This window comes from Molothrus aeneus, chromosome 5 (genome assembly GCF_037042795.1).
Source record: "Molothrus aeneus isolate 106 chromosome 5, BPBGC_Maene_1.0, whole genome shotgun sequence".
Taxonomy (NCBI): Eukaryota; Metazoa; Chordata; class Aves; order Passeriformes; family Icteridae; genus Molothrus; species Molothrus aeneus.
Window position 1 is genome coordinate 63138077 of NC_089650.1, and position 22495 is coordinate 63160571.

General features: G+C 46.1%; 1 protein-coding gene across 1 annotated transcript in view; it reads left to right on the top strand.

Moving 5' to 3' along the window:
• LOC136557128 (AF4/FMR2 family member lilli-like) overlaps positions 1-22495 on the top strand; it is a 60867-nt gene that overhangs the window by 27790 nt on the left and 10582 nt on the right. The window contains exon 2 of the mRNA XM_066550722.1: positions 5729-5801. Coding sequence (XP_066406819.1) covers positions 5729-5801 — 73 coding nt within the window. The remainder of the gene's footprint in view (positions 1-5728; positions 5802-22495) is intronic.

Consider the following 22495-nt stretch of genomic DNA (forward strand, 5'->3'; position numbering starts at 1 on the left):
AGCAATGGGAAGCTCATGACACATCTGGAAGCTTCTTCTGGAGCTGAAAACCTCAAACCAAGAGCAGCCTCTAGCTCCCACATGCTTTTGGGCTGTGTGACTTGCACTGCTAATGGAGAAATGTGCTTGCCTGAGCCCCACACCTTAAATTAAAGGGGAATATTCTGCTCAGAGAGCTCTGATCTGGGTGAGGGATGGATGGCAGTGGGGCTCAGCAGCTGTTTGCTGGCCTTGAGGTGAGGCTGGTGACTTTGCTGATGGGGTAGGATGGGATTTTCTTTTTTAGCTTGTATCAAGTTTTATATGCCAAAATTAAACACCTGTTGGGATCCCACTAAAACCAGCTGTAGCCTGGGCAAGAGAAGTTCTTACACATGCATTTATCAAGGTGAAGCACACAAACAGTGCCAGTCTGGGTGGGTTAGAGACACTCCACTGTCCACCACTTGGAAGGCAGAGATTACATCTGACACCCAGAATGGCTGATTCTGTGCCTCAACAACCCTGGGGCCTGGATTAGGGAGCCTGGCTTGGCTTTTGTCACCTGTCCTGTGGTCCCTGGGGGCAATCTCAAGTGTGCATGAATAATGCATTGACTATTCTAAATTATTGGGAGCTCAGAGTGGTGATGATCCCACTGTAAACATGGGATTCTAAGTGACCCTCACAGTGGCACCTCGCTGCCACTTGGAGGAGGGGGACACTGTGTCTGTGTCAGGGCTTTGCTCAGAACAAGCCCAAAGTCCTTTCTGCTCAGGAGCAGTCATTCTGATCGCTCTCAGATGAGCATGTGGACACTGAGGGCAGCTCCTGGCCTGCAGGCATTTGTGTGAAAGGGCAGTGGGGTCCCTTGCTGGGATTTAGGAGAGCCTGGGAGCGGAAGCTGGAAGTGTGGGTGTGCGTGATGTCCCCCATGGCTTATCCAGGCTGAAGAAAACCATCTGTCAGATCAAGTGCTCCCTGCTGGCCTGCTGGGCACTGAAAAGATACAGCAGACAGGACCTGTGTGAACACCCATCCTCCATCCTTCCTGTGCATCCTGCTATCAGTGGCTCTTTCAGCATCCCACAGCCTTCTCCAAGCTTTACTTTTATCCCTGGAGACTCGGTGGGTTTTGTTCTTTGTCAGAGACCAAAAAGACTCAGTCGGTGTTAGAGAAGCACAAACGCAGATTTTCTGCCAAGAAGAAAATTCTGTGGTTTGTCTATGAGCTGTAGAGGCACATCAGAAACATGTTACAATCAAAGCTGAAAGTCCAAACAGAGCCACAGTCCTGCTATCATCTGTCTCCTTCCCCTGACATGGACCTGGGACACGAATCAGGAGAGTTTATTGATCCTTTGTTCAAGTTTCTTGCCTGGTCACTCATCTACCACTTACCACAGCCTTGGGCTTCCTTTTCAACTTCTCCCCCAGGCAGAGCCCTTCCAGCCTGTGGGGCAAGGGCTCTGCTCCCAAACCTCTGCCCAGATTCTCAATGAGCTGTGGCTCTGCTGCAGCAGAGGGATGGAGGTGATGAGTTCCTGCTGGATAGATTCACAAATAACTCTCCTGTGAGAAGGGTGCTGCAGAATTTAAACCAGTTGTGGTGGTGGGAAGCCAGAGGTGACTTTACCAGGGGAGGTGGGGCACAACACAAGAGGGGAGAGGTAAAGGGCCAAGGTCTGGGGTGAGGGTTGTGCACCCCACTGCTATAACCATGGCTGGCTCTCAGCCATGTGACCATTTCTTTGCAGGGTGATACAGCTGCATGCTCTGCTGGGCCAAGGGGGAACAGAAAGCTCAGCTTTAATTATTACAGCCCAAATTACATGATGGAATGAGCTGATCATGTAGCTCGTCTCTATGTCATAGTTGGCATGTGGAGCAAATACATTCATTTCCAAGGATTATAGGCCAGAAATGTAGCTATTATAAATCCTCTTATCTATTCCATGAGGCATGTAAGAAAACCTTTTCTTTTTATCTTGGAAGTGCTGAAATATGTATGAAATGTTACTTGCCCTGCACACCCATAAATATGGCTCTTGCCTATCACAGTGCTTTCATTCAAGACATTATTTCATCCCCCTGGCATTAACCACACCACCCCTCCCTTACCAGCCCATCCTGGCAGGGAGCAGCACTCAGGCACTGCTTGTCCCATTGTTCCCTGATCCACTTGGGTTGGGCACACCATCCCAGGTTTGGGATGAGCTTTCACCCTCCCTGCAAGGAGAGACACAAGCTTAGTGCTTGCAACCTCCAGAGTCATGGATACTCTGGGAAAGTTTACCTGGATCCAAGCCAAGCTAAACCCATGCCTGATGGAGAGGGGACCACTTTCCTTTCTCTCATCCTTGGGAGATGGCATGGAGAAGAGATTCACAGCACTGACTGGCAGGGAGTCTGTTACTCCACATGGCTTCTCTCCTAGCTTCCCTTTACTGCTTTTCTGGTAGATACAGAAATTAATTAATTCTTAAAAATTAAAAAGCAGAAAAGTGCCACTCTCCCCTTGGATCCACCCAGCAGCTCCTGACTAAGGAATCCTAAATGGCCCCATCAAACCTGGCCTTGAACACTTCCAGGGATGGGGCAGCTTCTCTGGGCATCCTGTTCCAGAGCCTCACCACAGTCAAGATACTTAAATCTGATTGAATTTTCCAGGAGAGAGTGGTGGCCCCATGTAGCAGGGAGTTACACTTGTTTGGATGCTTTGATGCTACATCCTGCAGCTACAAGAAATGCCTCCCTAACCAAAAATTTTGGTCTGCTGCAGTAAAGACTCACAAAACTTATCTCAAGTCCCCACTGCATTGTGATCTGTACCTTCCAGGATATCTGGCTTCTGTGTCCACAAAATCTGCCTGAAATTTCCACTTCCTGAAAAAAGGAGATGGTTTTAGAGACAGAGTATGACCTGTAAAATGAGAACAGAGCACTTACAGCATACCCCACTCATCCATAAGCTCAAACCCAAACTAAACACCTGTGAGGCATCTTGGCAACATTTTGAGAATTGCTGCCTTCAATGTCTGATGAATACTGTTGTATTTGAATTTTCCCCAACATGAAGAATTTCCTATTTAGACCTTTCCATCCAGAATTTTCCCATGGGGAAGATTCAATTTGCAGCAAGTTAATGGTGCTGCCATCATGGTGGTGAGGCAGCCCTCAGACAGCTGCTGAGGGATGAATGATGAGAGGGACTGAAATGGTGCAGGGCTTACAAAACCTTTGCCTGCAGAGGGTGTGGCTCCCTCTTGGCATACACCCTTGTGCTGGGCACCGTCAGCTTTACTCTTACAGGGACTTTCACTGTGGCCATGAAATGTGCAGCAGGTGGAACCTGGTGTGCTCCAGAGCAGTGGAAAGCCAGGGAGATGGCAGAAGTTGGTGGAGCCTTCACCCAGCATGTCCCAGTGGCATTTCCAGCTCTTCCCCTCTGTCATTGCTGCTGCCACGTCCTCCCCTCCATCCCCACAATTCCCACTTTGCTTCTCTCTCCTCTCTGTTCTGCCTCACTAAACTGATTTTCCTAAACCAATGCAGAACTTAATTCTCATTCATGGTCATCTTTCCCCACCACAAGATTTTAAAGAAGCTTCCAAGTGGAAGAGAACATTTGCTCCGTGCCCCCAACACGGCTGCTTTGTGTAGTTTCTGTCAAAACAAAGCTGAATAGCAGCAAACTGTTCACTGACCCGTCACTCGAGAGGCTGCTGTTGTCAGCAGGTTCTCCATAACCTCCTCATCCATCCTCCCCCTCCACGTGGTGCCTTGGGTGTGTGACAGATTTGCAATCCACACTGCATTTTTAATAAGCCTGTCCTCCCTCTTTGGACGTCAGAGGCCCTGTTCTGAAAGTCAATCTCAGCCTCTGACCTCTCTGAGCTTCCCTCTTATATTTAATCTGGAAATACTACTCTGAAAGACGAATATGATCTGCCTGCTTTATGTCCAGCAGTGCCTCCCTGCCTTGCCAGCAGCTCTGTGGCATTTTGCCACTGCCAGCACAGAGCCCTCCAGGCTGCCTCACTCACACTCATGTCCACGGCCCCAGGTGCCACAACAACCTCCAGGATACCTTTCAACCTTTCAAATACCTCCAGGACTCAGACATCTCCCTGGTGCTCTGGTCTGAGAGCAAAACCAGTGAGAAACTCCAAGTCAGAAAAACCATTTATTAGGAAAAGGAAAAAAAACCCCAAAATACATGCAATAATACAAAAGAAAAACCAGAACACAACCTGACAGCCTGTGGGTCAGAGTGTTGGAAGCAGTCCCATTCAATGGTGGCTCAGCCCTCCTGGAGTGTCAGGGGTGGTTCTGTTGGAGCAGGGATCCTGTAGAAGGGTGGAGTCTTCCTCTGAAGGTCCAATGGAAAAGGCAGCTGTTCCTCTGGGAAAATCCAGCAGAAAGACTGCTCTGGTGCCCCAAAAACAGAGATTATATCCAGGTGGGAATGCTTGGCTCCTCCCCCTGGGTGGAGCATCTCACAATGGGATGCTGTAATTTTATCAAATTTTATCAGGCATGCAGTGACACTCATTGGCCCATTTACAGCAGATTAATCTCCCTGGAGGATTGGTTTGTGGAAGAGATAAAGAAAACTGCCCAATTAACAGATGGCAAATAGAAAACATCTTGCCTTGCAATCTAGGACACCTGGGCAATCAGTTCCACTGCCTGACAGCTCTCAGGGTAAAAAACTTCTCCTAACATCCAACATGAACCTCCCCTGGTGCAACTCAAGGCCATTTCCTCTTGTCCCATCACTTGTTGATTGGGAGAAGACACTGACCCCCACCTGCTACACCCTCCTGCCAGGGAGTTGTGGAGAGGAAGATGCTCCTTCCTCAGCCTCCTTTCATCCAGGCTAAACACTCTCAGTTCTCCCAGATGCTCTGCACCAGATTTGTGCTCCAGACCCTTGCCCAGCTCCATTCCCCTTTTCTGGAGTCATTCCAGTCCCTCAATGTCCTTCTTGTCATGAGGGGCTCAAAACTGAACCCAGGATTCAAGGTGAGGCCTCAGCAGTGCTGAATACAGGGGGACATTGCTTGCCCTGGTCCTGCTGGACACACCATTGCTGGCACAGCAGATGGCAGGGCTCATCTGATCTAGCTCAAGACATCTGAGTTGGTGAATCAGAAGTTTGGCTGTGAACAGATTTTTCCTCTGAATGCTGAAGACATTCGCTTATCAATGGGCAAAATAACACAAAAAAATTTAAAAATCAGCCTTTTCTTTGTTCTGTACTTGGCATTAATGAATTTTTCAAAGGAAAGGAGTTAGTGCTTTAATAAGGAAAAGTTGAATAATTCCAGTGAAACTTTCTCCTTTGAAATGGAAAAATAAGCTTAATGACTGCAGCTGGATCATGGGACAGGCAACACTGGGTTCAAGTGTCAAGATTAAATCTTAGATTTAGAGGTGGCTCCAGCCAGATTTTTCAGTGAAATGCTGTGTAATTCTCTGATGATTTCTGAGCTTCACCTCCTCCACATGCACTACTGGCATTATGGGGAGGTGATGCCTGACACAGGGCTGTTGGGAGCCTTGCTTTCATGCTAGGCATGAGTTACAAGAGTGTTTGATGAAAGATGATTTTGATGCAATTCATGTTTCTGTCTGGTATTAGTACTATTCAAACTTTTGTCTCATTTTGACAAACAGTTTAATGGTTTGCATTTTCTCTCTTTTTCTTTTTTCCCGCTTTCTATTGGGAAATGCAACATAAAAGGAAGAAGATGAAGAAGAAGAGTCACCACAGAAGCAGCTGGATTTGCCAGTCTTGGAGCATGAGCCCTTATCAGGTATGAGTGATGTTCAGAGCTTGCACCCATTCTGTGGAGCAAATTAAAACCAGTCTTTTCTAGATGGGCCTGAGCTGGGATGATAATGTGCTGACATTCAGATCATGGCAAATGGAAGGAGAGATATCTGTGGTAACAGGAACTTGTTGCATGTCTATTACAGCCTGTTATTGCCCTGGGATCTGTTTCCATTTGTGAGCACCATGGTTCTCTGGGTCAGGCACTTGCAGCTAATGCAATTGAAATTGGCTTTCACCTCCTCCCTTGCAAAAGGCAGTGGCTGTGGGTACATGCAGTGTTTGATCTCTCCCTCCATCTGCACACTGCAGAGACAGGCTCTGACAGCATGAACAGAGAGGAATTTGTCCATATCCCTGTAGAAAGAACATAATTCCCTTTTTGCTAACAAACGATGGGCCACGAAACCTCTCTGTAAAGTTTTGGATATGAATCACAGCCAGGCTAAAGGTTCTTAACTCCAGTTTGGTAGATCTTGCTGATAAAATCATTGGCCAAAACATCTGTTAAAAAGACATCCAGCAGAGACTCTTTTTCTGCTACTCAGACTCTGGTTTTGGTGGGAAGTTCCTGCTTCTTCTACCTTCACCTGCCCAGATTTATTTTGGGAGCCTTGTGCCCCTCCTGCATCCAGACATGTGTTGGGGGAAGTGGACAAGAGGTATTTCTCACAGAGAGAAGCCCTCAGGCCTGCTGAGAGAACATCCATCATCAGTGTCACTGTCCCTCTCAGGCCCAGCAGCTGTATCTGCTTTGTAGACTCAAAACCTGCAGGGATTACATCTTTCACTTGTGGCTTTCTAGGCAAGGCAAAGCAAAGGAGAGGCCAGCACAGCTTTCAGCTTTCAGCTCTGTAGTTTCCCCTACCTTTCCCTCCCTGCCTGGTTTGCTGAGTGCAGAGCAATAAAATAAAACATTCTCAGCAAGTCTGTGGTTATAGATTGAAGGGGGGCCTGTGTTTAATATGGGCCCACCCAGACAGCAAGTGAGACATCAGAGTTGGAAAAGGAGCCTGGAAAGAGTTGCCTGGTCATCTATTATGGTGTTTAAAATGTTCTGGGCAAGTGAATGAATTGCTTGGTAATATCCAGTGCTGGGACCTGAATTCTCTCTGTTTATGATAATAATGCAAGCCCTGGTGCAAATGGTGTCACCAGCTGCAGATGCTGAGATTTAGGATGCTGGGACTGGAGAGGGGAAAATAAACAACAACTGAGCAGCTGCTGGTCAGGGCAGCACATCAGGACAAACCTGCTGAGGGATGGCATTCAAACTGATAGAGATGGGGAAAAAATGTAGGGGGGAAAAAGCCTTAAAGCCAAGCTGTGCCATCCTCCCCACTCATGTCAGCTCTGAACCAGCCTGGCATGGACTCTCAGGGCTCATGTGCAGCATCTGTGCCACATCCTGAGGGAGCATTGCAGGGATGCAGCAGGGAAATGAAACATTTGTACCATTGTAGCTTTTACCCTCCATCACTTGCAATCAGTCACAAGGCTGCTTTCATTTTTTGTGGCAGAGGAATGGAAGTGAACCTCCTGGCTGTGGCATTTACAGTCCAGCAGGCAAATTAGTGGGCAGAGATGCTCTGAGAAGCACACAGCTCTGGGACTGGTGTTTCAGAGTCAAGGGCAGATCAGTACTGAGCCCTCTGAACCACCATTTATCTAAACTCCACCAAAGAGAGAACATGAGCAAGGGTTATGTAATTTTCCAAGCAGATGAATAACAAATATTTTCCATGTAAAGTCTGAAAAGCTCAGACATGATTTTGTTATTGTTTTTTAATATTACTCAGAGGAATGTGAATTTTTAAAAATAAAAACCCACATATTTTCCTGACTAAAAAACAGAATGGTGCCAACAGAAAGGCAAGTTTGTGAAGAAAAAAACTCTTCAAAAAACCACAAACAACAAAAGGATTGTTTTTAATAAATCATAAAATAATGGAATAAACTGACAGAATTATTTGGATTGGAAGGGACCTTAAAGACTCTCCTGCCATGGACAGGGACACCTCCCACCTAGATTAGGTTGCTTAAAGTCCCATCCAACCTGGCCTTGAACACTTCCAAGGATGAATATCTGAAAAAGACTCAGTTCAGGACCAGCAAGATGCCAAGAGAAGCTGGGAGGAGAGACAAAAGCTCTGGGAACCACACTGATGTCCAACTGCTGTCTGCAGAAGGCTCTGCAGCACAGAACAGCCTTCCCCTCTGTGAGGCTGGGCATGGAAGCTGGCAGGAGCTCTGTTGGGTGGCAGTGAAGCTGCTTTGCACGGTGAGGCTGAGGGAGTTTTCCTCTTGGCACCTCCTTAGGCCTCCCTCCAGGCAGGCACTAGGTCAGCATCTTCCCCTTCTGGGATTGCCCAGGCCTGTTACTGCAAAGAGGGGAAACTCTGACCACAGGCAGCACCCATGGGCTGCTGGGGACCTTCCTGGTGAGCTGGCAGGTTCCAACAAGCTGCAAAGTATTGTATTGCAGGGACCCTGGTGGCAGGAAGGAGTGATGAATCTGACTCCATGCTCTCAGAAGGCTCATTTATGATTTTATGATACTATATTATAATAAAGAATGCTATACTAAACTATACTAAAGAATAAAGAAAGGATACTTACCGAATGTTAAAAAGATAATAATGAAAACTCCTGACTCTTTCCAGAGACCTGACACAGCTTGGCCCTGATTGGCCAAAGAGTCAAAACAGCTCACAGCAGAATCCAATGGAACAATCACCTGTGGGTAAACAATCTCCAAACACATTCCACATGTGAGCACAACACAGGAGAAGCAAATGAGAGAATTGTTCTCCTTTTCTCTGAGGCTTCTCAGCTTCCCAGGAGAAAAATCCTGGGGGAAGGGATTTTTCCAGGGAATGTGAATGCCACAGCAAAGGGTGGAAGAAGGAGCAGCACCCCTGGCAGAGCCAGCAGGAAGGGGTGAGGGTGCTCTGCCACAAATTCCTCATCTTAGCACCTGCTAACCTTGCTGCAGGAGCCAGCTCCACCTTCACTCTCTGGGCTGGAGCTGCCACACTGCTCCTCTCCTCTCTTTGGTGACAGGTCCCTCCCTTGCTCTGGGCCATTGCCTGACCATCTGTGGCACAGGGATCCCTGCCAAGTGTGAGCCCTGTGTGATGCACAGAGCAAGTCTGGTCAGCCTCCTCAGCACTGCTCTGCATCTGCAGCCTCACCAGCCCCATCACCCAGCACCTCTCCCAGCACAGACACCACGAGCAATGCTGGCACAGGCTGTGAGCTCCACAGGGACACAGCATCCAGGGAAAGGTCAGCTCCCCAGCCCAGCCAAAAACCACCCATCCCTCCTCCACAAACCTTGAAAGCAAAGCCAGGGTAGGAAACCAAAGGAAACGAAGGAAAAACAACGTTTTGGCTCCTTGCTAATGAAAACCCTCAGGGTGGCTCCTCTCTTCTTGCTGCTGTGCTGTGGCTGCAGCTGCACCACAAGCCAAGTGGCCATGATCCAAGCAAAGCAGAAAGCACATTTCTGAGCAGGAATCAGGGGCTTTGCAGGTAACTGGCAAGCGGATGTAGCTGCAGTAATTTAATATATTAAGGACTCTGCCTGGATGTGCTGCCCATCTGCTCCTGCACCAGGGAAGATGATTAAATCTTCTAGTGATAAAGAATATGGAAATTCCAGCTCTGTATGGTGAGCTGCCCAGTGAGCCAAGGGCCTATGCTCATTCCTGCAGCCTTTCAGGTCAGCCTGTGCTCTTGGTGACACTAAAGCAAACATCTGCACTGTTGCAAAATGACTTTTTTTTTTTAAATGCCTTTCTTAATCTAGGGCAGACTTCCTTCAATTCTGGCAGGATCAAGCCACAGGTATTTTTAACCAGCTCTGAAGAAACTGCATTTTTGCTCAGCTGCAAACCAGAGTTTTCTGGGTTCAGCAGGTCCCTCCTCTGCTCACAGGGCTTCTCCAGAAAGCCACAACTTCCTTCTACAGCTACCAGAGAATGAAATATTTTGTGATCTGGAACTTTATCCTTTTCTAAGATAGCAGCTGCCATAACAAAAGCCTCAACTGCCCAAGATGTTTCCACCTTTGGCAAAAAAGCTGCTTGAGCAACAGTGGAGCCGCAGGTTAAAAAGTGGCAAATGAAGCAGGTCCTAAGAGAGTATTTTGCTGAAGTAACCCACTGGTGTAAAGGGGAGTTCAACCTCTGATTTGGGTCTTGCAAACCAGCAAATACCTTATGATCCAGATTAACCTCTCTGAGCACACTGTGGGTTTCTTTGTGTGAGTGACTGGGGGTCAAGCCAGCCATGATCTTGCAGGAAGAGTGCGAGTCTGTGGGTAGAAAGATCTGGATTGTTTCCATCCCTGCTACATAGCACCTATTATGTCATCTATAAATGTGAAGCTGAAAATCCCAGGCAGTGCTGAAAATAAAAAAAGAAAGGGCCCAAGATGGGCAGGTACTTTGTTACATGGAGCTCCCTCAACGTGGCTTCCCTTCCATTGACAAAAATTCTTTTCTTGCTCAAAGCATCAGCAGCATCACAGATGCTCTTCCAAATTATAGCCTCTTTGTTTACCTTGAGCCAAAAATAAGAACTTCAAAAAAATCCCTTCCTGCAGCCCAGGATGCAAATATATAGCACACACCTTGAGTATAATTTAAAATAACAACCCATAGCACATGTGACTTGATCCAAAATACAAATAGCATATAACATGGCAGGGAGCAGAGAGCAGATCCTCTCATGTTTGGTGAACTAGCCCTGCCCTGTCTTTCCTGAGAGCAGGAGCCCATCTGAAGGGGGCAGACAGAGGGAGGGTTCCTTGGCAGCTCCCCCAGATGCCAAGAGCTGGGGGTGTCCTTGTCCTTCCCTGCCCTTGGTCACTGACATGGAGAAGTGCAGGGCCTGAAGCACCTGCCAGCTCAGGAACAAACTGCTTTGGGGATTGCCTTCCAAAAAGCAGATGGTTTGCAGTTTCCCTGTTGGTGTGGTTGATAGGCAAGCACACGATGGGGGATTTATCTTGAAATGGCCAAGTGGAGTTGGGAATCTGGAGGGATTTCTGGTATTTCCTACTTTCAATCAGAATAAATGTACTTAAGGATGACCTTTATCTTGATATCTTACCCTTACCTCTTCTAATCCTGATGTGAAAAACAAAGCAAAGAGGTTCCTGGAAATGTGAGGTTGAGGAAAAAAAAAGTGCTGGTCCTCCTCTTTTTCCATCTCTGGAAAGGGAATGTGGTCATTAAGGGGTTTGGCAGTTCAGCCTGGTTATTTTTTTATTCCATATAAATCCAAAGTTCTTTCATTGTGCTCAGTGAAACTTTCCTCACCTCCTGCTTTTTTAAAATAGAAAATATAAATCACTTACATTTAAACTACTTTGGACCACCATAGATCCCTAGCCATTAAAAACTTCTTACTGGAGGAATTAGTGCTCTCAGTTAAAATATCAGTATCCTTGAAACAGAGTCAGCAAAACTTCTGACCAATTGAAGCTTTTTCTTTCAATCATAAAAGTTGTTTCCCAAAGCAAATTCCAGGAGAACAATCTGTTGTCAGCATTGCTTTTAGGGAGCACTGAACCTCTGGCAGACCTGCTAGATAGAAATCCTCTTCTGGAAGTTTCTGCAAGGATTTTTCCTCCAACCTTTTGTATCTCCCAGATTCCTTCCCTCCAGAATTAGGTCTTCCTCTGTGCTCAGTGAGAGATCAGCCACTTTGGCACGACAGACTTGGTCCAGGTTTTTATTTCTCACTTGGGATTCTCCAGCAGCTCCAAGCTATCAGCTCTTAGAAAAAGACTTTAGAAAAGAAAAAAAAAAAAGTAAGTTTTTATATTAAAAAATATTGCATTTCATGTTGTATTTCAGGAAAGCCTGTGTGCAAGGATCCAGATGAGCTGTCCCTCTCCACATCTGCTTCTCCCTCTCCTGTCCTCCTGGAGAGTAAGACTTTGGGCATATTGTTTCTGTGTCCTGAAAGGCCCCTAGCAGACAGGCCTTTCAGGGAAAAAATGCTTCCTAATAGCCAACCTAAACCTCTTATTTCTTCTTCTTATATTCTCCTTTCTTTTAACTCAAGGCAATGAAGTACTATGTATGGAGCAGGTAAATTCTTTAAATTCTTCAGTCTTGAGACCCTTTTTATGGGAGAGTTTGGAAGATACAGAATTGCATGGGGCTAGTTGGGGCGGGAGGGATATAAAAATACCAAATTTAGGGGTGTTTAAACTATTAGCACTTCTAGAAGGGAAATATAATCTTCACAGCTGAAGGGATATACTTATCTGCTCTTGAAGTCAGTGGTTTCAGACTTGTTTGGAGGTTAGATACTCATCCAGCTGGACTCAGGTCAGAGCCAGTGCAGTGATGCTCATGTTGTTTCTATCCATTTGCAGGTCACACTCCCTGCAGCCAAACTCTTCCTGCTGAGTCAGTTCTGTATCTAGGCTGGATCTGTCCTGAATTCTGTCCCCTTAAAATCCCAACCAGCCTCTCAAACTGAGGGCATAGGAAGCAGAAAACACCTTAGGGTGCTGCTGGAAAGCAAATTTCAGTAACAAGGAGTTGTTTGCACACAGTTCAGGGATTTGGCAGCTCCTCTTACCCAAGTCAGTAGAAAAAACCCATTATCATTATCTTCCAAGCTTTGAGTGCTGCTCTGCACACTTAGTGGCACTGTGTTTACCAGTCAGCACTGGTTTTATTTGTGGAAGGGGAGCTGCAAACAAAGGCCCAGCTCTTGTCTCCAGCAGCGGGGGAGGCTGGATTTCCTGTGGGGAGGAAGCTGGGGCAGGTGGTGAAAACTTTGTGGAAAGATTTGTTTTGCCAGCTGTGGTGTGGTGGGACACATCCCAAACACCCCACACCTATGGCTCCTGCTGCTTGTCATGCAGCAAGAATAAAACCTCAGGTCTCCTGGGGTTTGTTCAGACTGGAAAGTGCATCCTTAGAGCCAAAAAGGTCAGCAGAGGATTTCCTGCCTGCAGCCTGCAGAAAGTGGCATTCAGAGAGCAGCAGCACATCTCCAAGGGCCAAGAGGAGGCAGGGGAAGCCACTGAGGAGTTACACAAAGCCAAGTGTTGCTGGAAACTACAAAGAACTGTGTAATATCTGTGATGTAAGGGCTGACTAGAGCAGAGAGAGATTAATTTCTATTCTTTCTGCTACAGACAGAACAAAAGCATCCACACTCCTCAGCACCAAGCCATGCCCTGGGCATAAAACCAGTTATTTACCCAAGAAGGGATGAAAGCTCCTGGTGCTCTGGGGTCAGAGCAGGCAGGACACCACCAAGGAGGGCTGCTGCTCACAGCACAGATTGAACAGCACTGTAAATAATTCACATTCTTCCTCTCCCAACCTCCTGTCCTATTTCAGTGTGGAGAGTGGGAGGGTACAAGATTGGTGCCAAGAGGTACCTGAAGATCCTTCGACAGCACTGAGGGAGGAATAAATAAAAAACCAGATGAATTTAGGTGCTTGGTTTTCCAGCTCAGGCAATGAAAAATTGTGGTTTTCCTTCCTAATGGCTGGAACTGCATGAAGCATCCCAGTCCCAGGCCATGCCTGGAGCAGGGTAAATGATGTGCTCTGTAAAATATGGTCAGGTTTCTGCATCAGATTGGCTAAATATGCTTCTGAGGCAGCAGGGTCTTCTCCATGCTAGACTTTGCTGCTGTGTTTAAAATACCTTCAGCAAATGCAGATTCCTGCTCCCTCTGAGGCCCCTCAGATCCGTCTGCTCAGGCTGGCAGAGCCCAACTGCAAGAAGCAGCAAGCTGCAGGACCATCTGCCTTCAGAGCAGCACTGCCAGGCAGAGCACAGCCCAACACAAAGGAGCAAGAGCAGGGGCCATGCACGCAGGGTGGGCTGCGCCACCACGTCCCAACAGGGCCACCAGGGTCCCCAAAGCACACCCACAGCTGCTTCCCATGGGAAAAAGCATCTCTGTGCCATCAGCTGGAGGCTGAGGAGGGACAAGTCACCTCCCCTGTGCAAATCCTCCATCAGCACTGCTGCAGGGGTAGATTTGGGCCCCATTGCTTGTAGAGAATACCAAGAGGAAGGAAATGGGACATTTTTGTTTTCAGGTGAGAAGCACTTGCTGTGGCACACCAAATAGATCATGGCTCTGATTTCTATAGGAGTACTCCTATACCTGGGGGCCTGGAAGGGAAGAACCATGGATGTGAGCATAGTCCAAGGATTAGAAGAACATCCTGGAGACCTGGGTTCAGATTTTGTTCTGCCACAGTCCCTCTGTATGTCCCTCTGTATGTATTCCCATCCCTGGAATGATTTAAAAGACAGGTGGATGTGGCACTTGGGGACATGATTTAATGGTGGACTTGACAGTGCTGGCTTAATGGTTGGAGCTGATGATCTTAAGGGTCTTTTCCAACCTAAAGAACTCTGTGATTCTATGATCATTGTCCAATTTGTGTCTCACTGACCCAGTGTTAATGGAATCAATGCCATTTTCCATGCTAACAGTGGTCTGGAGGAGGAAAGATGTGCAAGACTGCAAAGGGCTGAGCTGTTGCAGAAGAGCACAGGGAACAGCCAGTGCAAGGAAGCTGAGGGTGTACAATACATCCAGCCCTCTGGCAGTTTGTTCTGTGCTTTCTTACATTTCCACTTGGCTTCCTCTCCTGCCCCAACCCAGCTGCCCACCCTCTCACTGAATATCTGATTTCCCAGCTGGTAATCCTCACCCCATCCACATCCCTGCTGAATGTAGTCTAGACAGCCTAATTGTATATAATCCTAGAGCTACATCAACACCCCAGCTAAACCCTGCAGTTCAGTGCACCAGGGATTCATTTGCACACATATTCATTCTGAGCACGTCTCATTAAGGAGAACTTGGGGATTAAAAGGTCAGGATGAGGTGAAGATGAAGGCACATCCTCCCCAGTGTGGGACAGACAGCCCTGCCTCGGACTGAGTTTTGCTTATGATGTGACAAATGTTGAAGGGAGTCACGATGTCACCTCAGAGCACCTTGTGCTGTCCTTGCTCTGCTACTGCTCTTGGCATCTCTCTCTCTCTCCTCCTTGCACAGCCTCCCTGTGACCCAGACATGGTATCTGTGCATATCTGAGAGGGGCACAACTCTCTGCACCCTTTGCCTGCCTCACAGGAATCCATTGTATTCTTTATGGGCACAATGCACTGCTGCCTTCTCATTTCTGCTGCAAGACCTAGAAATCTCTTAAATTAACAACCCATTTTCCCTTTTGTCTCCCTCCCCTTGCTAAAGAGGGGCTCAGCCTCAGTAGGGTCCCCCATAAGTGCACTGGGAGACCCAAGCTGAAGAGCTGACCTCTGAGATGACAGCCTGGCCTCTGCTGAGCTGGACAAGGGGCTGTGGCACATTTTGGGAAAGGCTGTTGCACAGTGAAGGCCTGGCTGGTGTTTTTGCTTAAGACAGGCTATTCTCTATCAGTCTCAAGGGCATGTCAGCGTGCAAGCTTAAAGTTTTGGAAAGTGTGAAAATGAGCTGGATGAAATCAGGAAGGGAACTTATCTGGCTTTGCAGTAGAGCCAGGGGCCAGATGCCAAGAGGTTACTGGGAAAAGAGATGACAACTTTGTTTTATGACAGTTGCTCACAAACATTCTTTGTCAGGAGAGGATGGGTGGGGAAGAACAACATCTTTTTCTGTTTTTTGAAGGCTTAGGAATAGAGACACATTCTTGCTATGGCAAACACCCTTGGAAGTTCCAACAGCCACATGCCCCAAGGAAGCAGTGGAGCAAGTGGGAGAGGTCTTTGGCAGCTCATGTTGTGGTGTCACACAGCTGCCAGTACCCTAAAGCATGTAAAGGCTAAAGGGGAACTTCATGGGAGTCAGGGGAAAGGGCAGAGAGGGCAAAACCTTGCCTTGGAACTGGGGTCTTTGGGGTGGGACAGGGTGTGGTGGTGTTTGCAGGGAAGAGATGAGACTTTTGACTCCATGTTTCAGAAGGCTGATTTTATGATATATACTATATTAAAAGAAAATGGTATATGAAAACTATACTAAAAGAATAGAAGAAAGGATTTCATCAGAAGGCTAGCAAAAGAAGGAAGGGAATGATAATAAAATCTTGTGACTGACCAGAGAGTCTGAGACAGCTGGACTGTGATTGGCCACTAATTAAAAACAACCAACATGGACCAATCAAAGATGCACCTGTTGCATTTCACAGCAGCAGATAATTATTGTTTTTCTTGTCCTCTGAGGCTTCTCAGGAGAAGAAATCCTAACAAAAGGATTTTTCATAAAATATCATGGCAACAACAGGGAAGGTGTTGGAGTCAGGTGATGGACTTTTAGGGACTTGTTCACAGCAGGAAAGACTCAAATGTGGCTCCTCTTACACAGAGGACATCCTGAAGGAGATTTCTGAAGCAGAGAGAAGTGGGCAATAAGGGGACTGCTGGTAGAACTGATCTGCAGGTCAGTGTGACAGGACAGCCAGGGGATGTCTGTGAAGGAGCAGCTCCTCACACTGATGTGCACAGCTACCAAAACACCACTATCAAGGCCAGCTTTCATTGGTTTTCCTTCCCTTCACTGACTTCTTTTTTGCCCTTTCCTTTTTTCTTTACTGTACCCAAAGCAAACTCGCTGTGCTCAGACTGCTGCCCTGACCCAGCAAGCCAGGCTGGCTTTAACAGCAATCCGTGTTTCCAAAGCTCCAGCAGATGAAGTGTGAAGCACTTCCAGCCCCTTGCAGGCTGGCTCCCGGAGGGGGCAGTGGCTGGTGCACCGAGCAATGTGTTTCCTGCCCTGCAGCAGCAAACCAGAGCTGGATGGAGGAAACAGATGTGGAAAATACACCCTCCCCCTCCCCTGCAGCCTGTCTCTCAGAAACTGCAAAAAGCAGATTTGGGGTTTTTTTTGGTGTGCTGGTAAGGACTGCTTGGTTTTGCTAATGGAAAAGGGCTGCTGATTCTGGCAGTGGGGTTATCATGTTGCCATGCGAACACACAACGCAGGAGTGAAACATTTTGCTTTTGTCTCTTGCTATTTTTCTTACCATTAGTCAGGTAAAAACTGCACAGGGCACCGTGGTGGGTTTCTCAGATGCAGCCAATAACAACAGTCTTCTCTCTGAACCACTGGCTGCAGCGGGTGTGATGCCTCCGGTCATCTCCCAACTCCTTGCAATCCCAGCTGGAAGGCTACAGAGGTTCAGCCATCCCAAGTCACCAGAGGCAAGTTTTATCTCCAGCAGAGGTGAGGGTTCATTAGAGTTTGCATTGTCAACAGCTCAGCTCTCTGCTGGGGAATAAATACACCACCCTCAGATGCAGCAACTGCCAAAAGCCTGGGGGCATAAACCCTGAAACACTCATTGGGTTCCCTCTGAGAAGAGAATTTGACAGGACTACACTCATTTGCATGGAAAATTCCTTAAAGATGGGGACTGGGATCTGCACTGCTCTGAGCAGAGGCTTGCTGTTGCCCACTAAATGTTATCTTGTACATTATAACTGATGCACATGCAAATTCTCTCATTCTAATTGGAATATCTAGCTGAGAAAAGCCATTATGGAAATTCCTGCAATTATTAGCTATACACTTTATTTAGTCTTGGATTGCATTGAATCAGGAAGAGAAGTCTGATAAGGGTTTGGAAGAGGGTTTAAATACATTAAAATACTCCATAGAGAATAAACCCATGAGGGATATGGTGAATCTCTTAGTTAAATAGATACACATGGTCCCAAAATACCCATGCAGCTCTCACTTTTGATGAATTTCCCAAAGAAATCCCTATTAATGGATTCCATCTCCCCCAAACACCTGGGAACCCAGAAGGCTTCCAGTGCATCACTGGTGCATCAGCCTGCCTCTTTTCTCTGGAAGAGAATGGACATGGCCATGGACAAGAGAAGTTTTATGAGCCAAGCACAGAGCCAGCAGAGCTGGGATTGCTGCCTGGGACTCAGCCATCAATCAAATAAATAATCACTAAATGAAGAAAGCACTGCTGTTGCTGTCAGAACCAGAGGAATTTTTATCTTCAGTTTCACAGGAAACTGGATGGGCCCCTTAATCTTCCTTACTTAGGGAGGGGCAGGAGTGGGAAAATGCAACTTTTGCTAAGGAAGAAAAAAATATACAGATAATGTGTAGTGTTTTTGTCAGGCTTTTAATTGCTTTTGCCAAGGAAATGTATACACTTGGGTCAGGGATAGTGTAATGACAAAATGCAAACAGCTTGATTCATGTTTGTAGAGACACAGAGCCAAATTCATCCCTGGTGCAATTGGGCTGAAATGCAGAGATGGGTTTGGCTTGTTATCTAGCTAGCAGTTCTGTGTTAACATGTTCTCCCAAGCTATTTTACAAACAACACCTAATTTATTAAAAGGGAAAGTTTAGGAAATGTTTTTTGCATGATTTACTGCTACTTGCCTGCCAGTTGTTCAAACAAGACTCCACCAGTCTGTTCCTCTTTGCATTTTTATTTGCTAAAAGAAATGCTCTGGCTTTGGGATTTAAAATCTGCCTCAGCAAGCTTTTAAATCAACAGCAGTAATCCCTTCACCCTTGATTATCACTTATTCCTATGTCTTTTTTTTTACAAGACAACATTTCTAAAATAATCAGCAATTATTAAATTCTCATTTGCAATATCACACTGACTGCACAATACTTTTACTACCAATGTGCTGCATAAATTATCACTGTAAATCACAGTTACAGCTTTAAAACGAGGGATTGGAATTAAAATACTTTTAAAGGTCTCTTGTTCTTTAGGTGTTTCCTCAGTCCCATCTCCCTCATATCCTGTATAATGAAGATCAGTGGGAGCGTTGCCTCAGTGTGGGATCAGTACATCAATCTGGGCTGTGATCATGGAATAAGCTCCAGGTATCTGGGTGTGCACAGGACCCTCTTTGACCTCAGCAGAGCCCAGAGCAGGCTCAGTTCTTGTTTGTGGGAAAATGGCAGCACCTGCTTGTAAAGAGGAGTTTGGGAATGCTCAGCTTTCAGATCAGGGCAGGTCCATGCCCAGCTACATTAAAGAGCTCAGATCTCTGTACCTCCCTGGGTGTACACCCAGCTCTTCCTCCTCTAGCAGAGTTTGCAATAGATTTTTCCAGCAAAGCAAAGGTGACATTGGCTCCTCCTGAATTTCCAGCAGAACTGGAAAGAAAAGAGGGGCTTCTCCAAAAACAAAATGTGTTTTCAGAGGAGATACATTCTCCTAGACATCTCTGATGTGCACCTCATGAAGCAAATGAAAATGTTACAAGGTTTGCAATACAAAAATGAAAATTTTATGATTCTAAGACAAAATTTTTTGATTTGGGGATTTACAAAAAGCCCCAAAGATGCCTGTGGGGGAACCTCCAGTTAGCAGTTACCAGACTGGATTCTTGCAACTCAGTGATGCTGAGTATTGACATGAAAAGTGTCAGGGTGGCTTAATCTTGTTCTAAAATACCAAAGAGGAAGCAAGCTGAGGAAGAAGAGAGGGAGGGGCACGAAGAGATCTTTGATAAGGAGAGCTTTTAGCTGTGGAATGAACTTGCAGTGCAGTCAGGGGAGAGCTTGGGTGCTATCTTTAGCCAGGAAGCAGGAAAGATTAATCCTAATCTTCCAAAAGACCTTGCTACCCCAGCAGAAAATGACAGATGCTGTGGAAACTCTACATTCTTCACTCTAATTGTCACCAAAAATGTCCACAATGTTCTTATGAAAGTTGCAACTGGAAGCAAAACGAAAAAAAAAACCCTGTAGAATTAATCAACATGTAAAAAAAATAACTGAAGACGCTAAGAAGTTACATCTGCTCCATATTTTATGTGATAGATGCCTCTGTAGTACAGAACCTGATGGAAAATCCTGAAAGATGGGTGCCACCATTTCCCCACCAGCACACTGCAGAACTGCAGCACAGTTGATGTTTTACATAATTTAAAGAATTGGAATTTCATAGGAAGCTAGAATCACAGAACACCTGGTTGGAAAAGACCTCAAGGATCATGTCATCCAGCTTCTCTTGGCAAAAGCATGGTCTAGATGGCCCAGGACCCTGTCCAGTTAAATCTTGTAAGTGTCTAATGTTGAGGAACCAACCACTTCCCTGAGGAGATGATTTCTTTAGTGGCTGATTGTTTTCATTATGAAAAATTTTCCTCTTGTGTTCAACTGGAATCTCCCCAGGAATAACTTGTCTATGTCTCATCTTTTCTATGAGACTCCTTGTAAAAAGGGAATATCTTCGTTGTAGCCATCCTTTGAATACTGGGACATGCTGATAGGGTGTTTTCCCTAATCCTTTTCTTCTCAAGGCTGAACAAACCCAGCTCTCTCAGCCTTTTCTCACTCAACAGGCTTCCCAATCCTTGGATCATCTCTGTGGCCCCTCTCTGCACCCTCTCTGGGTGCCCACACCTCTTTTTGATGGGGGCACCGAAACAGAACACACAATTCCAGGTGTGGCCTGACAAGTGCTGAGTGGGACAATGACTTTATCCTCTCTCCCTTGTGGATGCAGCTCAGCATCCTGTTCTCTCTTTGAGCAGCAGCACAGAGCTCACTCATCCTGAGCTGGCTGCCCCCCAGGACCCCCAGGTCCCTTCCCACAGAGCTGCTCCCCAGCTGGGCTGCTCCCAGCCTTTGCTGCACTCCTGGAGTGTGTTTTCCCATGCTCAAGACCTCACACTTGTCCTTGCTGGACTTCACAAGGTTCTTGCTAGCACATCCTTTCAGCCTATCCAGGTCCTCCTGCAGGGTGGCTCTCCCTTCCAAAGTGTCCAATTCCCCACTCACTTTGGTGTTGTTGGCAAATTTTATTAGGGTACACTCAATCCCATCTTCCAGGTCAGGGATTTTTTGCTAATTTGTCCTTCACAAATATCTGCTGCTATTTTTTGCCTGTATGATCCTAATGCTGTATATATTTAACCTACTGTTTACTGTTATCTGTTGCACAGGAATGCTGGAAAAGCTCAGGTTTAAATAACTTGGAATGCCCTGCAGAGATCTTATTTTGCTGGCTTTGTTTTCAGTTTCAAGTAGCTGTTACATTTTGTAGTAATGTAAAACCACATTTAAAAAAAAAAAAATAAAACCTCCAAGATCAAATTAGGCTGGTCCTGGGCAAACTTAACAAAGTTTGTCTATTTCCTGTCAGACACACAGACTGTTCTGCTCAGGAATTCATGCCTTTCAGTCCACATTTAATTCCATTTGCTGCCTGATTTCTATTTATAATGCACAAAGCAATATTATTTGCCAGTAACACTTTAAACAATGCCAGAAATATACTGCAATGTGAGCAGTATGGGAAAGAGGAGAAGGCTTTCCTAACTAAGTTACTCAACTGAATTTCTGTCTTGTTTGAATGTTCAGAGAACCACAGGAATGAACTACAGGTGTTCACATTGGAGCCTGACAATTCTGTGTTAGTAAAGGTTCTGTTAACCATGTGGTGGCCAGAGTGGGAGGTCCTTTCAGAAGGGGCTTTGTTTTCCTCAGGTTTTGTTTTCTTCTGATCTGGGACTTTCTTCATTTTGTGAACACATTCAAACCAAACTATTGCAAGCTAAGCACAGACCTAAATCACAGGCAGATGAACCTTATGCTTCTTTTTCCTCCCTCCATCCCACTGACATCTCCACCTGTCACCAACATCTCTGTGTGTAGGTCTTCCCCAGATCTTTCCAGAGCCACTTATTTTCTTCTCACAGTTTTCCTTTCCTTTTGGATTATGGCAGTCCACCTGCTTTCATGTTTCCTCTCTCTGTTTGAGCATCCAAACCTTTGCTGAGTGTCTCACTGGGTGACACAGATAAAAGCAAAGTTCTTGAGCTGATGACTGAATGTCTGTGTGTTCAGGTGATCTCACCTCAGGCAGGTCCTTCAAACACATTGGTGCTCTTCCCATGGGGAGCTCTACTTCAGGAGTGCTGGTCAGCAGTCCAAGATGAACAAAAAATGGAACAGTTGCATCTCTGATGTTGGTCTCAAGTATAACATTCTGTCAATTAAACTACAACACACAACACCTGAATGCTGTATAGGAGGTGGAGTGTTGCCAAACAGCAGGTACAAATCAAAGGAAAGTAGAGAGTTCACCACAATGTTTTGCTGAGTTATGGGATGTCTGGGCTACCAGCAGTTTACATGAGTTCATTAATGCAACAATTCATAAGAATCACTGAAATGACTGAAGGTTGGTAAAACATAAAGCTACCATCTGTGGCTCAGCACATCCCATACCTCATTGAGGACTGGAATATAAACCATTATAATTTTATTCTGTTCCTAAATACCTTCACTACTGGGCCTTGTGGAAAACATAAAATAGAAAACAACCATAATGAGGTCAGTCCCATCTTTTAATGACACTTAAATGACAACTAAATTCAGACTTCATTAAACAGAGACAATTCTTGCTCCACATCCTCAGAAATGTGAGGTTAAACCAGCAGAATCCTACACAGGACAAGTGTCCATCTCTAGCTCTGCTGCTTCCTCAGCTTTGCTGTTCAAAAAGTCCCAGTAATTCAGAGCAGAGACACAGTCCAAAGCAATCAGCTCTGAGCCAGGAAATCCCCCCAGTGTCAAGAGCATAAATCTCCCAGCCCACGCAGAGCTTTGCATTCCTGCAGCACATGGGGCCCCTCCCAGCCCTCAGGAAGGGCAGTGCTGGAGCAGCTCTGCTC